General features: G+C 39.7%; 1 protein-coding gene across 1 annotated transcript in view; it reads left to right on the top strand.

Moving 5' to 3' along the window:
* FAM13C (family with sequence similarity 13, member C) overlaps positions 1–16,573 on the top strand; it is a 55,241-nt gene extending 38,668 nt beyond the window's left edge. The window contains exons 9-12 of the mRNA XM_009706008.1: positions 12,197–12,292; positions 13,534–13,733; positions 15,243–15,344; positions 16,151–16,573. Coding sequence (XP_009704310.1) covers positions 12,197–12,292; positions 13,534–13,733; positions 15,243–15,344; positions 16,151–16,274 — 522 coding nt within the window. The 3' untranslated portion in view covers positions 16,275–16,573. The remainder of the gene's footprint in view (positions 1–12,196; positions 12,293–13,533; positions 13,734–15,242; positions 15,345–16,150) is intronic.
* Positions 16,574–18,476: the final 1,903 nt, after the last annotated feature.

Genomic DNA, 18,476 nt, shown 5'->3' with positions numbered 1-18,476 from the left:
TATTTGATCAGTCCTTTTGAAGTCACTGAGATTACTTATCCAATTACTCAGGGGCTTAAATGTTTGGGTTTTTTTTAGGATCAGAGCCAAAATACTCAGATTCATGTAGCACTGTGCCACAATGGGGATGAGTAAGTCGTGACAAATTAGTACCATGATCAAGCCAAATGCACTGCATGACACTACGATACAGCGCAGTTGGAACTATGGACAGTTTTCTAGCACACTGTGTGTGGATAGGTTTTTATCTGTTTGATCGTATAACCATGGATTCCTTCTGGTTTATTCTTCCTTTTTGCTTTACATTCAGCCTTCTCATGGTGACAAGACTTCCAATCCTGAAGTTCTGAAATGGATGAATGATTTGGCCAAAGGTCGTAAGCAGCTCAAAGGTACATAATAGCATGTTGTTTCACTTTATTGCTGAAGTTTTTGGAAGCATGAGTGTACAAGGAATATTTTAGAGTTAGTTTTCTAACCTCAGTGCTCTGCTTATTTGTCACAGTGCATGGCAATAAGTCTCCCAATGACAACAAAGACACTAGGTGATATGACTTGCCTTGATTCCTGAAAGCAGGGATTGAAGTAAGCCGGTTCAACCCTCATAAGAAGGCTAAAAAGGGGAAGGGAAAAAAGATGTGATCTCTCCTTCATCACTATAGACATTCAGGCAAAAAGCAATGTTATTCTGAATATTTTATGAGTGTCTGAAATACAGAACTACAAAGTTAAAAGTGTCCTTGTAATAGTACAAATGTAGGTGCAAAATTTTTCTTTAGGACTGAGGTCACAATTCTAAAGTGTTTTTTTTTATCATAAAACCAGATCTTTCCCTGATATTCGATTTGATCTTGAGGGTCAAGTTTTACTCTTCAGTGTCTGCATACCACTCCATTAATGTCTGTGGGTACATCACATGCTTGCCCTCAAGGAGAATGTAGGCAACGCTGATTTTTTTTTTTTTTAAGACTATTTATAATTTATCTGAATCTTTTTTTTTCCCATTATAAATGGATTCTCACTACTAATTAAATTGTAGTAGTATCTTTTATCTCTGTTTTGGATATAGGTAGTTAAGAGTGTAGATATAGAGGATGTGATTGTGGTAAATAAAGAAATAGAAACTCATCTTTCAGTAAATTTCTTCTGGAAAGTTCTCACTTATATACTATGCTATGTGATTGATAGATTTTTTTTTTTCTTTCCCCCCTTGAAATTTCTGTTACAAATCTAGGAAGGGCAAATGAGAGGAAATGGCCAAACCACACAGTTAACTCTCTGAAAATTATCTCTCTGACTCAACCGTTACTTCAGCTAGCCGGGGGGGGCGGGAGGTCTGGCTGTCATAGATCAGCCTCACTCTCACACTCAGAATGCCTTGATCCTATGAACACCCTTGATTTTATTATCCTGAGTCATGGCACTGCCTTTAAGTGAAGCAAGATTCATGAGGCTCATGAGACAGGTGCAGTTGAAATGAAAAAACACTCAAGTGCTTGTAGGTCCTTCTTCAAGTTCTTAAGGCTTGTCCATCCTTCCTAGCTCTATGAGTACACTAAAAATTACTGGGTTTCCTCACAAACCTGGCCTGTATCCTCAGACTGTCACAGCTAAAAAAATGATGCTACTGTCTCTGCACAGATTTCAATAAATTTAACACACTTGGAGCCATCGATCTCCTGCCTTGCCCAAGGTCCTTCACCAGCCAGGCAAATGCTAGGAACAAAGCCTGGTTTTACGGGAGCTAATTCAGACTTTAATTCAATTTCCTTGTTGCTCTGTGCAGTCCCTAGAGCTCCCAGGTCTTTGGTTTGGTGTCAAGCTAATATACTTACATACTTTACAGCATGCAAGGCAGGTTGCTGACTGGGCAGCTTGGACACGCTGTAACCTGTAGGTCTTCTGCTGGGTTGCTCAGGTGCTCTTCTGCCAGGGGAAGTCATGTAAGCAAAGTGGTTGATTCTCCTTGGGAGGCCCAGCTCAGCAGCCTGGCTGGGATGGCAATGCAGCCTCTGGAAGGGAGGGTTATGGTTTGAACTGCCCTAGAGAAGAGTGGGGTTGGTTATGCAGACCTGGTGTACTTGGCTCCAGTAGCCTGGCAGCTGGCATGGCGGGCGCTGTAGCACAGCTCACCCTCCGCAGCCCTTCTCAGGGGAGAGCCTTTGCTCTCCTCCTGACTTGTGTAGCAGCGCAGGAGGGCAGGCAAGCACAGCTGGGGTGAGAGCCGGGCAGGTGGCTGCAGAGACACTGCCTGTTGTCCAGGAAGGCGTCTGTGCAGGACAGCATCCTTAACAATCCCCGCAGCAGGCCTGGACATGTTCTTCTTTATGCAGACATCAAATCAATTGAGAGTGCATGGGTTTAGTGAGGAGAAGGGGAGAGAGAACATTCTGCTTCCATATCTTCCCCCCCCTGCCCCCCCAAACATCCCACAAATATTCTCAAGTGCTGTTTGTCCTTTTAAGCCCCTTTCCTAACCTCCTTCCCACTGAAATTCTGCACTGATTCCTGCACAGACCCCACTCTTTAACCCAGTGCCTCTTCAGCCCTCACTTTTTATGTCAGAGATGGGGTTGGAAGAAAGAGAGAAGTACGTATGTGCTGTAAGTTTCATTGGCCTGGACACATCTCATCCCTTGACCATTGGATTTCCCTTTAACCAGGTAAAAGATGTTCCATGTTGAAGTGAAGCAGAGTTACTTTCCTACACAACTGTGGTATGATGATAATTTTATGCAAGAAGTAGGGATGGTTTATTGTTTGTAGTGTGAGACAAAACTTCTTTGCAAGTATTTCTAATCTATTTACTTGTTAATTTGCTTTTCAGAGCTGAAACTGAGAATGTCAGAAGAGCAAAACTGTACCTCTAGCCCGCCCCAAAGAAATGATCACTATGAAAGCACTGGGACCTCTAAAGGGACTGGGACACAGGAGGCCACAAGCATGGAACCAGCTCCCTCAGCAGAAGAAACCATGGATAGTGTATTGAGACGATTAAAGGAGAAAAGACAACACTTTAACCTTCCTGAGACTATTAAGGTATTTAACATGTACGGCTGTTTCTTTCAGAACTTTATTATCTGAGGCAGATATTAATTAGTGTGTAGCTGTCTCAGGGTATGCTGGTGCGTGTGCATCCTGTGTCTTCTGGACCTGCAGTGCATTTTCTCTCTAACAAGGTGGGAGCTCTAGTGCAGTTTTCTGAAGTGACTTTTCTGTGAAGAGTTGCACAGGAAAAGAGGTGCAGAAGGTTTTTTCAAATAGTGCTAAGTGCTCTTTGTTCAGAGATGCATGTACAAAACTCTTTGCCAGGCACTGCTGAAACCTGCCGACTTGAGGTTGTGTGCGCAGGAAGCGCATATTCCAGTGTATCCATCTTCAGATGGTGACAGCAAAAGCAATCCTATCTTGACTCCACAGAAACGGCGTGACAAAAAATGTTCCTGAAGTTATTTTGACAATAAATGTCCCCTCTCACCTGAGAAATGCTGAAAGCCTCTGCCTAGTCGATAGCACTGCACTAAGGTCACACGGATAGCACAACCATCCAGACTGCTTTGCCGTTCTGATCTTGTACCTTTCCCTGTGCCGATACTGCCTCTGCTCTTCCACGTTCTCAATTACTCTTCTAAATGTAGGAGCAATATTCCATGAAACATGCTTGCTTGGCTGGGCAATTTATTTTTGTTTTTAAACTAGTACATATTTTTAAATTCTGCTGTACCTTTGCACTCCTGACACATTACAGGGTCTGGCTAAAGCTGTTGTTCTGCAATACGTATTTTCCATAAAAATAATTTTTTGGGGGGGCTATTTTTGCTGTGAAATGATGTTGCTATTCCTGATGCTATATAGCCAAGCAAGACAATATATTCTGTCCTCAATGGTACCTAAGATCTAAATGTTGACAGTAACATTTAGACTCTGGCTGATGAACGAAAATGGGGAGGGGGTGAGGGGGACAATGAGGAGTGAAGAACTACTAAAGAACTAAATGCTAACTTATGCAAGAACTAAGAAATGATTCTGGGTGGATTTCAGTAGCAGAAAGTACCCAGCAGAGATAATTTTTAATTTTTTTGTTTTGCTTCTATTCTTAGTTCTTAAAAAACTAGTTACTGTATAAAAACTAGAACTGTGCATAATGATACCATGCTTCTGAGATCTTGAGCTCTGCGTACATGACTGATTTTTTAATTGTTTCTTTTTAGAATCTACTTTCTTTAAAACCTGAAATGGAAATAGTGTTTCATAACCGGAACTCCTTTGTAAGAAAACAAAATCATGTTGTTCTGTATATAGTCCTAAAATCCCAACAGTGTAGTCTGTATGGTAATCTTTTCAGTTCTTAAATTTTTCTTATTATGCAAGGAGTGAGATCAGATGACACCAAAACAGATCTTAGTGAGGAAATCCTGTCCAGAAAAACTCTCTTATAAGAGTCAATTGGGTGTGGGTCTCTGTCCCACCCATATTTTGAGTAATTAGACTTCCGATTTTCCAAGAGAGAAACTCCTAAATCTGTGCAATGGCAGTGCTGGCTTGAAATACTCTCACGGAGAATTCTGTAATGTAAATTTAATATTTGCACGTTAATATTTTCAAATATTTTTTAATGATCTTATTTATTTTCTTCTTGTATTCTTTTAGAGAGAACTTGTGTTGAGGGAACTGTTTGTTAGCAAAGGTGTTTAATAACAGTTATATGAAACTGCTATGAAACAGAGGCTTGACAAGAAATAATATGAAGTCGAATTGATCTATTTCAAAATGATATATTTTAGTAGGGCCTTAAGTATAACATTACTAAATTGTTTTTTGATTATGACTCACTCTGGACTTTTGAGGGAGAATGAGGCTTATAGCACTGATGATGTGAAACGAATCAAGGATGTCTGCTGGTTACAGCAAAGATCAAAGTCTTCATTTCAGCTACAGGCAACTTTGGGGTTAATGTAGATATTTCATATGTGCAACATTTTATTTTTTATATAACATTTAGATTCTGTACCAGAATCCGAGCTAGATTAATAGTAAACCAAACGTTTCTTTTTTCAAGTTTTAGTTATTTTGGGCAAGGATAGTGTTTCCATAAAAGCCTGCTGAGTTCTCCCCTGAAGTTCAGCTGTGGAAAGCCTCTTAAGGCCCTGCTGAAATAGAAATGGCAGAATGCATGTCCTTAAGAGAGGTGCTGAGTAAAATCCTGACCCACCCAGCATGTCTAAAGAGGACAAATGTTAAGATTTGAATACGAAATAGCAGAATGTGGCTTTCAGAACAAAACACCACTCCTGCAAAAAAGCCTATGAGTAAAGATATCAAATGAGAAGACGTAGGGAAGATTGGGATTGGCCTGTGAATGATTCGGTAACCTGAAAAGGGATGGCCACGTGTTACTATTTGTGTCATTAGCTCCTTGTGCTGGGAACGGGTGATTTATTTAACAGTTCACCTCATTTTTACGTACAAGGCCTCAGAAAAAAAACTGACACCATGAATGTAGGCGTTCAGGAGCCAAAAGGCAAATTGACATAATTTGAATCATATTATTCAAAAAACCACCAAATCCCCAAAACCCAAATCCAGAAGCCACCTCCTGACTTTTAAGCCAATCCGACTGTGTAATGGCTGGGGATGTAATTGCTGCCTCAGTCACAGGGAGGAGGAGCAGCAGCCCTGCGGTGCTCGGCTCTGGTCCGCCTGCCAACGTGGCCCTTCGCAGTGGGGCTACAGTCAGGCTTGGCCGGACCCTCAGCTGGAGTAAACTGGCAACCTTCTATGGATGTCTCATGTTGCCTGTCTTTGAAATATTTCTTACTATTTTTGTGTTAAGTGCTGCTTTGTAATGAGCCGCCACACATCCCCAAGCGGCAGAGTTAGTGGGCCCTGGGAACCCGGGCTCAGTGCCTGCACGGAAACAACGCGCTGCTCCCGAGTGCACGGCCTCAGCCAGGCCCAGCCCTCGCTGTCACACTGTCTGTCCGCAGAGTCTGCGTCTTCCGTCTGCAACAACAACCGCGAGCTGAAAAGGCACAAGCATTGAGGGAAATGACTAGTGAGGAAGACAACCGTATGCAGTATTCTGTGTGTCTTTGTCTCAAGTTATGAAAACCAAACTACTACCTTAGCTTTACCTGTAGTCTCCTTTTTCTTTCTCTATATGCAACAAACAGCTTCTGCCTTGTGTTTAGTTTGACCATTTGCCGTCTGTCCCCCAAGGCTTTTCTCCAACTGGTTCACTTTATGTATCTGTCCTCTCATTACTGACCCGCTTCAGTTCATCTCCTCCATGGCTATGAAGCAGTGTTTTTATTTAATTAGCATTGAATTTCATGCTGCTGTATGCAGCCTACAGTCCTAACATGTCTCAGACAATTCTGTACGTTGTGATTTCACCTGCCTTCTCTGATTTTGAAATTATCAGCTCAGATTTCAAACTTAGCTGAACACAAACCCATCTTGAGACTGCTAATAAAATGAACTAATGAATTAGGCCCAAGTGCTAAACACTCCTGAGATTGTTTCGCATATGTAAAATCAATATTAATGATCTCTCCCTGTTTCCTCCTAACCATTCAGCTGCTCCAGGCTTAATAGTTTTTGAAAGAATTAACCTTGTATTAATTGCAGAACTAGCAATAAATAAACAAATTAGCTACTTTATAATACTCCTGCATTCTAGTTAGCAGCTCTCCTCTTAACACAAATGACAGATAATTTTGGAGTGATTAACTCATGCAGACCTTTAATGCAAAATGTGATTAGTGGTTTTGCACTATTTTTGCATTTGAGCAGCAAACAAAAAAGGTTTTGCTCCTGCTGCAGTTAATAGCAAGGCACTCTGATATTAGAAGAGCATTACTTCTTCAGGGCTTGATATCTTTTTTAAAAGTAGAGGTTAATTATTAAAAATACTTCTCCAAGTCATTAATAGAAAACCCTAGTCATCGACTTTCTTGCAGAAAGGCACCCTGCCCACACCCTCCCCCCCGCCCCAAACACCATCGTTCTTCGCATTACTTCATTGTGGTGGACGAGCTCGCCTCCAAACCTCCGAACACTTGGCCCTAATTCATACAGATCTGTCGTGATCTGGCAGAGACTGTGGCAAATGACATCAGCCTCACATGCTCCTTGCCATCCCTACCCAGATGAAATATGCTAGTGTCAGGAGCAGATCATCTTGGGAAGAGGGGGAAAGGGAGAGGAGGAGACAAATACCAGTTAAGCTGTGTGCTCCCTGCAGCACCCACCTATACACATACTGGTGTATCACCAACACTGACAAATTGCATTGTTGAAAAATCTACATTCTTCTTTCTAGTATCAGTGATTCATATTGTGATTTTTTTGAACAGAGATAAATGGCTCGTGTCAGGTGTTCAGCCCAGCAGAGTAAGAACTGTGACTGAGGAAGAAAGCCCACCTCCATTCCCATTGTTATTAAAGGGCTGCCCTTTCTGCAGCTTCCCCATAGCAGTTCTACAGATCCATACTGTCCAGGTGTAACTTCCTGCTGGCTGGTCAGATTGTTCTTCCATTTCATTTTAGAGACAGCACCTCTTTCTGGTATGCTCAGCATTTATGGGGTGTTCACCATAGCATCACAACAATTGGATAATTAGGGATTTCATTGTGAATCTATATTCCACTCCATAAATGGATTGTGTTTGCACAGCTGAAGCTTTCTGTTCTTCAACCCTTACCAGCGAAGTCAAATCTATTTCTCTTTTTTGATGAATAATCAAAAAGTTGAGGAATGTCCTCTCTGCATTTTTGCAAGTTTCTGAGTATTTTGTCTAGAATGGTGGTTCTTCTCATCTGTTAAAACTAAATCATACTTAATATATAATGGGGAATGCTATCTATGATTTATGAACTGATCTGGCAAATAGAAGTCAATAACACACAAATCTCATTAACTGATATTACCTAAATATTGGAAAATGTTCTAGGAAAGTACTGCACTGGTATCTGTGGGAGCTCAGTGCCAACATCTTCCACTCCTATGCTGCAGTCATCTTTTGTGAACCTGCCTTTCCAAAACCCAACCGATGAGCTATAACTCACATGCATGCCATTTGGCTGTGATATTCGAGCAAAAACCTTGGCTTGTTTAGACTTTCTGTCAACCAGTATTCCTAGAAAAAATTTTCAGATTCAGGTTCTGATTGAGCAACACACAAAGGTTTTTGCCTTACTGACTAAGACCATGGTTTGTGCCCTTGGAAACTTTCCAGGTAAGGATGCAGTGTTCTGTCAATAGCCCAATGCTGCTTCCTGACTTTAAGCTTGTTAAATTGCTTTCGTAGAACAGTAATTTTGAAAGAAATCGAGGTAATCAAGGATTAGATCTTTATATAATGACCATTAAGAAAAATAAGATTCCAGTCTTTCAGTATGTTTTCATTCATGCATCTTTCTCCATAAGAAAAAGCACAAGTTCAGGCCCCAAAGACTCCACTTTGGCCAGACAAAGTAAATACAGTGCATTTTGCACCGGTAAAGGCCTAACCTAAAGCCTGCTCTAATCAGCAGAAGTATCTCCATAGCTCTCATCAGCTCTGCTTTAGGCCTTGAGAGAGTAACATGTACTTTGATTCATTTAAAACTTCAGTCATGTAAATTTGGACTCTATTCTTGCTAAGTTAATGCCAAGTCCCCATTGACCTCAGTGCAGACAGAAACAGAATTCATTATTAATGTTTATCTGGGGGGAACAGATTATTAAAAAGATATGTACCTGTACCCTTGTCATGAAATCCTGACTCATAATCTTATAAATAACTTTTTTAAATAGGATATGACAAAAAAGCAAATGGCTTTGGAAAAAATCAGTCTTCAGAAATGTCTGCTATATTTTGAGAGTATTCATGGACAACCTGTAAGTATACCATGGAAAGATAGGTAAATTTAAAATTATCTAACTTCTTTAACAAATATTTTTGAACTCATATATTAAATACATTTAGATGAATTTTACATGATTAACATAATTTTAGTTATTTCAAACTCATCTTCGGGTATAAATGTTATTACCTGATAATGATGAATTTGGTTTGTATTTTAAAACATGAAACAAAAAGTTTCTAGTGGCCCTGTATCTCTCTTCATGATTGGACGTTGCAAGTTTTGATGATAAAGGTGGAGGATTATATATCCACAGCAGACTTGGCTCATGCATACTGTAGCTCTGCTATGACATATGAAAGGTTAGAATGCTTAGCAGCTTAGAGAGGTTTGTACGGCACCCTCTGAGACATGAACTACAAAAGTGACATGACCTGTCATCTGTGCTTTCCTTTATTTCAGAGCAGCACTTAAAACTATTAATTAAAAGCCTTTCAAGGAACTTTACTACTGAATGTCGGTACAAAACAAAAAATTGCCACCACTGGGGAGATTATGATATATGTGTCTATACACAACTGAGGAATTCCTGTTTGATGTCTATGTCTGTATTCTTATGACTGTCTCTGTTTCTGACTACTAATTGTTGTGGCAGAGGAAAAGGGAAGTGGCACCAGCATGTATTCAAAATATGCCAGCTGTTAAAATTAGTGATCTGAATCTGATCGCTCAGCATCTTGGATAAAATCATTTTTGTCCATCTTCTTTGGGCTTGGAATGAGAGCTGAGGGATGGAGAGAATGTATACGAAGGGTATGAAGAAATGGCATTTCCTAAGAAGGAGAACAAAAAAGAAATTGAGCTGTTAGTGCGATATAGAGGTAAACAAGACCTGAGGATTCAAAGCTAGAAAAGATAATAATAGGGCCTGCTTTGTAGCACGGCGTTCAGAGAGGGTGTTTCTTCTCAAGGTTGAAGCAGCTCTATAACCAGCTAAGAAAGAGGATGCTAACTGCACAAGGAAAGAGGTGATCAGTGATACTAAGCTGCCAAGAGGGAATCCTAGGACTGCCAAACAGCTCTGACTTAAGGTCACAAAAAGCTCAGAGAGAGTCATGAATTTAAAGCAGGGAAATGGAAGAGAGGCAAGATTTTTACATCTTTTTTTGTTGTTGAAAATAAACCAAGAAATCTGGAGATAGGGCACACAATTAGAGTTGCATACTCAAAGAAGCAAATTTTAATCTTGTATCTATAACAATGCATTTTCCTGAGGGAAAGGGGTAAAGAGAGTCTGTGTGCATCCTGGGCACCAGAACAGGTGGAGAGTGAGGCTAGCAAGGCCCAAGCTCAGCAGCAAGTACAGGCCCTCTGCCCAGTTCAGAGCTGGAGAGGCCCAGGACAGAGAGAGCTGCCAGGGAAGTGCACGCAGTTTGTAAAAGCAGGGTGGGTTGATGAGCCGGAGAAGGCAAATCGGTGACTGCCCAGGCAGAGGCACTCCAGTGACCTTTGCTAACAAAACAGGCGTCTCCCTGCTGTCAAAGAGGTGTCCCAGTGCAGAAAATGGATTTTCACAATACTTGAACATTGACTGCTGATGAAGCCTCAAGATTCCCTACTTTAGATGGTTCAACCAGCAGCCCATGCCATGCCTGGTTGTTCAGCAAATATCACACTGTAGCATTAGCAAAAGGTTAATTTGAATGGAGTGCACTGGGATTCCAAGAAAATAATCTGAAATTTAGCCTATTATCCAAAAACTTTGATGGTTTGTTTGGGGTTTTTTTGTTTGCTTTAAAGCAAATAGCAAAACTCAGTCCTAGATAATGATGTCACAGTTATTGTAGAAACCTCCTTTGGGAGTACAAAGAGAGAACCCATCAGAAACCATTATCAAGTTGCTGCACATTCAGAGTATTATGATTACAGTAGCCTTGAACCACAGCGGAGAGTGCTGGTGACGATCTTTGCCCTGCTGATGTATAGCACGGATGAGCCCCATCTTTAGCCAGACTTACCTCAGCAAAAAGTCAGACAGAGAGGGCACTGACTAGGTTTAAAACAAAAAATGATCTCTTCTGACTTGTTTGGCATTTCCTGGTGCTCTCATTTGTCGCAATCAAATGGAACGTGAAGACTGGGGAAGAGAGGTGGACTAGCTGGGATGGATAGGCAAGCCCTGACATTCTGCAGTGAAGCATGCCTCTAGAAATAGTCAATGGAACTACTCAGTCGGCCAGACATAAATACACAGTGTCATCAACCTGCGTTTGTCTACCATCACCCTTACTCCTGCTGACCAGGTGTTTGTCTGATTCTGAGCAACTCTGGACTATTGTCCATGCCACCAGCCAGTCTGTGTCTCTTCAAACCTGCTGTGTGTCCCCTCATCTGATTGCGTGTAGCTAGGCTTCAATGCAGTAGCGCAGATGCAGTGCCAAAAGATAGTGCAGTTGTACCCAGTGCGGGTTGAGAGGCATGCGAGTTGAGGAGCAGGGGCTGATGGTGGACTAGTTTGCACATGACTCTGTTTTGACATTGAATCACTGAGAAACATGTTGTTTTTCTGGGTTTTGTTTGTTTTGTTTTGTTTTGCTTTTTTCTTGTGGGATTTGCTCTTTTTTTCCCTTAATACAGTAAGTTGGTCTACTGCACAGCTAGTTTCCATAAGGGTTTTTTTTGTATTTACAAGTATTTGTGGCTGGATCAGGCTCTTAATACCTGATCTAAAATAATATTCTCCTCCAATTCAATGCTCCTAGCGGTCATAAAAGAGCAAGAGCAAACTAAATGAACAGCCAGTTAATCCCAATTGTGGACGACAGCTCCAGCGAGGGATACACACAGCAATTCTGCATGGAGACAGCTCACTCACTCAGGCTGTAAAGCTGTATTCTCAGCGCTCTCCATCCTGCTGGGCCGCTGAGTATCTTGTCCCAGGCAGACTGTCACATTACTGGAGCTAGGCTGTTGCCATTATTACAGTGAGTAAGTGAGTGAGATATCAATGCAATGCCCAGTAGAAGCATATCTGAACTCTTACAACTCTATTAGCATCTTCACAAAGAGACAGAGAACAGTTTACCTTCTGCCTGGGCGGTGTGGCTCAAGGAAGTAAGGAAGCCCCATTGGGTGTTTTCCATTAGAAAATAGATTGCCATTGTCCTTTTTAGAAATTGTACAGATTAAACTACAGCTCCTGTGGAGTATCTATGGAAGCAAAATACGTATCAGCTCATACTCTCCTAATACCTTTCTCAGTTTCACAGGAGCAAGTGAGAAATTTATTTATTTATTTTTTGGTTTTAATTTTGGAGGAGTATATTTTGTTGTGATTTCTCTTTAGGTAACTAAGCAAGAAAAGAGTCTCATGAAACCTCTTTATGACAGATACAGAATTATCAAGAAACTTCTCGCAACTCCATCTTTGATCACAACAATTGTAAGTTGGAATGAATTCTTATCCATTGTCAAGAAAACATACTAAATGCTGTGTCCGATTTGTACCTGCATGTCAGTTTGGCAGCAATAGAATTACAGATATTTGAGGAATCTGCTCATTGGTTAATACAGGGTGTTGATATTTCAAATAGAGCAAATGTTCTGTAAAATTCAACTTCTAAGCATGCCAGAGGTTGTAATGTACAGGAGCAGTTTCTGAGGCAATCACTTCAAATGACTGGGTAAGAAATCAAAGGCTGGCATTTGTTTTCTATTATGGCTAACATATGCAACACAGAATGTAACCTATCTCTTTCCATGAAGCACTACCTGTCACTACAGCCGTCTTCTACATTTTATTGACAATGCTTTTATCAATCACATATAACACATAAGTATAATTTGTAGCACTTTGATAATATATCAATGTAATGTAACAGTACCAGTCTCACTGTTAGTACTGGAATCTGGCTAATTAATTAGCATGTCTCTATCAATCTAATAGTAGGCGGGGCTGGAATGATTTTAAAATTTGAACTAATGTCTTGTTAGATGACAGTGGAGCTTTAGATCTCTTTGGATAAAAAAAAACATCCTGCTGTAAATCTTTGTACACATGCACACAAGTATTTTACTTAAAAATTTAACTGAAGTTCCCTTGTGTTACTTCTTAGGAGCTTTGCTCCATGGAGTTTCTAAGTTTAAGCCTTAATTTCAAAAGCTCAACTTTTCTTCCAAGGATGAAGGAACGTGAGGAAGACAGTGACATCACTATTTTTGGTAGTTAACATTTGTAGCTATAAAACTGTAGAAGCTCTACCTCCAACTCTTGTTACAGTCAGAATTTCTGAACGTAATACAAACAGCAGATGGTATATGAGAGGAATAGACATTCCAGCAAGACTGCATTGCTTACACAAACACAGAATGTGCTCTAAATCTTTGCTACTTATAAAGGTTTTTGTGTAAATAAAAATAAAATGCTAACTGGTGATACTCAGAAGCAGGGCCAGCTTCTGTTCTCTTTAGCCATGGTGGACAATACACTGTTAATACCGTGAGCCCCTTGAGAGCTCTCGTGAACAGTCTCGGGTAGACCTGGGTAAAGCGTTCAATATGTGTAATCTCTTTGAGTGAATACATCCAGGAAGTTAGATCCTAATTCTTTACATTGTCATCCTGTTAATTGTTTTAGCATTTTTATGTAAACAACTAATTTAATAATGCTTTACATTTTACAAGCAGGAGGAGGAAGACTCAGACGAAGACCATTCTCAAAGCAGCCATGAGTTATCATCTAGTCCAATGTCTTGCCTTCCTGTCGATGAGCACCTGTGTTACTCTCAGGAGGAGAGTGAGCCTGCCTATGTTTCTCCTCTGGATGAGAAGCAAGTTTTCAGGCAAACAGCCTTCTCTATGTCCAATTTACATGAAGCAACAATGTAAGTTCTGTCTTTTTTCTTCCTGACTATTTTAAAATATTTCCTGTAGACTTTGTAAATGAAACATGATCCATACTTATTGCATGGAAATAGTCTATACCAAAGAAGTGATTCAATGTTTTCTTACGGGAGAAAAGAGGCAGAGGATATTTGTTTTTTGGGCAGCATACCTGTGGTCTGAGCTATTTATTCAAACAAACAACTTTGTGCCTGCTAAGGCCATGAAAAGAAAAGTGAAGGAGTGTAAGTAGACAGGAGAAATAACCACATATACAGATGGTAGCTATGCCATAATGACATAGTAAAGATATGTGGACCTACCTATAATAGCTGCAAAACTTTTAGATGTCTAACTACTTATGCTCTTACAAAGCAGGCATAACACAAAGCACAGTTTGGCCAAGCAGGATGGTCTGCTTTTGTGTGTGTGTGTACAAAAAAAACAGCAACACGTGAAGGATCATGCAATACATGGTCACATGGGAGGCCACTGAATGCATGTAAAATCAATTTCTTCCTTGCATAAGAATAGTTATTAGTGTCTGGATGCCCAGAAAACTTAATGCCACCCTCCTACCCCTATTAAAAAAAAAAACTGATTTGTAGTTAAGATTTTCAGGTTGCATGAGACAACAAATCTTGAGATGCACATGGGCTGTTATTACTCAGCCCTGAAACTTGCTGAAGGCTGTGCCTTCCAGGAACAGACACGTTCTCATAGCTTATGGGATGGTATCTTTTTCTTGTGCTTTGATTGGGTGCTCTTAGATGCAGAAAGGAAGTTGACTAGGCTCTATCAAACTTGACAGTAAATAAAAATGTCTTTTTTTTTTTTTTTTTCCACTATGATGTAGCACAACAATGTATGCAATAGTTTGCTCACAAATGCTGTGAAGATACTTCTATGCATTTTGTATGGAAATTTTTTTTTTTCCCTAGGGGAAAAAAATACCAGCTGCATATGTCATAACAGAATTCTTCCTGTGCTTAAAAATCTTAGTCGCCAAATACCAGCTAAAACATGGCCTCCAAAAATGTTGCTTCTGAGTACCACTAGCATTTCCACTGCATCACAGTAATGCTTGGAAACAGCTGCTTTTAGGAGTAGAGCTTGGATATTGACTTTATTAACGCAGTTACAGACATGCAAAGCATTTCCTATGAGATGCTGTGCCCTGTCAATGCCATTAATTCCACACAGAATTAAGACCACTAGGAAGACTCAATCCTGAAAGCTTTTCCTCCCATGTTGTCCATAGAGCCTCTGCCTTCACTTTAACAGAAGGGTGAGCATACAGGCAAAAGGGAAGGAGCACACCTGTTTACTGTGTGTGCTGGTACAGCTAGTTATAGCTATAGTTGCTGGGATGTGGTGGAATGACTCAGGACACTGAGCTCAGTGCCTGCTTGTGGCCTATAGCAGCAGGCTGCTTATTACCCAAAGCCACAGCTTTTACAATATTTCCAAGTACATGGGGGGGTTTTCATGTTCTTGTCTCTGTTTTACAGGCCTGTTCTGCTTGAACAGCTCAGAGAAACAAGAGCAGACAAGAAAAGGCTTCGCAAGGCTCTGAGAGAGTTTGAGGAACAATTTTATAAACAGACAGGAAGGTAAAACACCAGCTCAACAAAAGCCCTCTCTTTTGCCCCTTTGGGCTCCTGTGCAGCCATGTTTGTTTCTGCTCGGATGGGTACTCTTAGGTGGGCAGGCCAAAGAAGCTGCAGCTAGGGACTGGAAGATACCATGGTGGTGTCTGGTCTCTGTGGAGATGTCCATCACCCTGCTTAGCTCCTGCAGGATGTGCACATCCCTGAGGATGGGCTGCACCTGGGGATCTTCCAGGGCATGCCTGCAATGGGTATAAACCCCGTCTGAGCGCCGGATCTCTCCTGAGCTGAAGGGAGGCTGCTAAAGAGTTTTTCTGAGGACGTCAGTCTGCAGGGATTACACATGGCCATTGGGCCATTTTTAAAAGGCCAGACTGAAAAACAGAAGCCACCATTTCGTTCACCCATAGATAAATCCTGGCTACTTTTCACTCTTTGTTTATCCTCCTCGCTTCAATAGCAAACTTGTTTGCTGCAAACCATGGTGGATATAGGCATGCAGTATTCTGGTAACAGTTTTCAAAGCACTATGTAATAACTTCTCTGCACATTTGAGAATGAATGAAGTAGTTACGCTTGCGTAGCTGAGAGGAACAAACATCACCTGGTATATGAAAATTCAGTATCTTAAACACTTTTATTTCATTTCTGTCTATTAGAGCTTTTTGGGCCTGTCAAATTATCTTTAGTCACCTACAGTTAGGGAAAAAAAAATTCCAATGTAAACCTTGTTAGCTGTTGCAGAATTAATTTTAAAGATTGTTTCTGCTCTTACTCATAAAAGTGATGGCACTTCTATTTGCTCATAGGAGTCCTCAAAAAGAAGATCGGGTGCCAATGGCCGAGGAATACTCCGAATACAAGCACACAAAAGCCAAAATCAGGCTCTTGGAGGTTCTCATCAGTAAGCATGATATTTCCAAAACGATTTGAAGTGAATGCAATGCCATGATATTGTTCTCTAGCAAAAAAACCAAGCAAACAGGTAATGAAAAAGCGAAAGTACTTTTACAGGTCTTGGTCTGCTGCACAATTATTTGACACACTGAGATTTTTTGATGCACTTTACCAATTATACTAGCTGGGATGAGCGAGATGCAAGAATATTAAGCATGGGTGAGTGGACTATAGTCTATATTTTTTCCTTTCGAAAAAGCCTTGAAGTGCACTGTGAGAATGTTAGAAATTAAAAGGACGCTGAAGTATGGTAGATCCTTAGTTTGACCTGCTCTTAGTTTTAAAGAGTTTTTAAAAGTGTGAGGAAATGCTCTCCAGGTTTTTAGTACATCTTAGTAAGTGATAATGTACCACACATTTTTTTCCAGAATTAACATGCACTATAATTACCTATTAATGTCTGTTCTCAATGTGCTGATTCACTAGATTAAAAGAAACATGAGCTTAAAACAAATGAAGGAAAAACTCTGTCTTTCAAGACAGAGTTGCCATTCGATTCCAGTAGCTTCAAAGAAAGGTGCATGCAAAGAACCAGCACCAGGATGTGGTCTAAAATTCTGGGTGTAGAGCAAAGTGATGCTGCCTATACAAAAAAAAGAAGGATGGAACGTGACTGCCAAGTGGAACTACGGTGTTTTTTCAGAAATAAAATGTTTTGCAAAATGAAATAGACACAGTTTACTGGGAAGAGATAAAACATGTACTGGCTGCTGTCCTTTTCACGATGGTTCACGGGACCTGGCTCACAGTACTTAAAATTCAGTAAATAGATCAACTACATGCTAATTTTTATTTCTGTACTAAACTTTGCACTTTATTTTGCCTGACACTATAACATTTGCTTTTCTAACTACCAAAGCTTGTTTAGACGCATGCACTTTGTAAAATGTCTAAGTATTTCTTGTGTTACAAATTGCCGCATATATATATATATTAAAACAAGACTAGATTATTGCATTATGCTAAGATATTTTGCATAGATAAAGTACATGGTATATAATTGAGTGTCACAGTTATCTGATGAGGAATGCTAGACTTCTTGTTTACTAAAAACAAGATTATAAAAAAAAGATATTTTTCCATTGGAATTATGCATCTTTCTTAACTTTCAGAGCACCACACTTTGTAATATTAAGGAGATTTTTTTTCACTATTTGTGATAGACCATTTGTGTGAAAAGTGGACTATTAACAGAAGGATTATCAGTGGGTTTTGTACTAGAAGTGAAAACCAGGGATTCTGGGTAATACCTAGCCGAGACATAAAGGAAGAATAACTAAAAAAAAACCCAGAAACAACAAAAAACCAGAGACTTGAATAAGTTGAATCATGTTTAGTGTTTTGCTTTAACTGTCATTTTGTATTGACCACGTAGTATAAGTAACCTTTTTTCTATCTTGGTAAGATTTTCATTTTATAAAGCCTATTATGTATCAACCATGTTTGTATTTATATTGTACGTAATGGCTTGGCATGATTTTGAAGACGTACACATTTTCAAATAGTTTGGAGGAAAAAATATGAACACTAAAAAAGGAATTTTTTTATTTCTCAGAGGTTTGTCGTTTCAGTGTACTGACTTAGTAATTTATAACTTAACTTTTATGAATCAGAAATGGTCTCCTTTGTAAATCTGTTTTAATTAAAGTCATCTAGAGCAACAGGAACAGATACAGAGCTATTTGAAGTTTACAAACTACATCTTTGATAAGGGAAAATGATTTCATGACATATGTATACAATTGATATTAAAATGTAATCTATATATTCTATATGATTGTATAGTATTTTATACAACAGTACAAATAAAATATTTTTCTATTATATTTATTATGTCAAGACACAGTTTCTGTTTTCAGTTAGCTAATATAAATAACATAAATAACACTGTCAAACAACACGTTGGAAGTGCTGACATTTCTAGGCTCTGAAATTTAAATCATGCTGCAATTACAACCTTTCATGCTGTTTGGCGTTATCCCAGTATTTGTTCAGTAGTTAAAATGAATGCATATTTAAACACCATTTATAAGCTGTTATTTTTATTTTGCTAAAGCAGTTTATATAGGATTTTGTTATGTTTGGCAAGAAACAGAAAACAATTTTTGCAGCATCTAGGTATAAATGGTTGCCAGAAAGAAATCCAGGACTTCTAATCATTTAAAGCATCGGGGGAAC

The sequence above is a fragment of the Cariama cristata genome, unplaced genomic scaffold (assembly GCF_000690535.1).
Source record: "Cariama cristata isolate BGI_N322 unplaced genomic scaffold, ASM69053v1 scaffold6978, whole genome shotgun sequence".
Classification (NCBI taxonomy): domain Eukaryota; kingdom Metazoa; phylum Chordata; class Aves; order Cariamiformes; family Cariamidae; genus Cariama; species Cariama cristata.
This window is presented reverse-complemented; position numbering and strand designations above follow the sequence as displayed.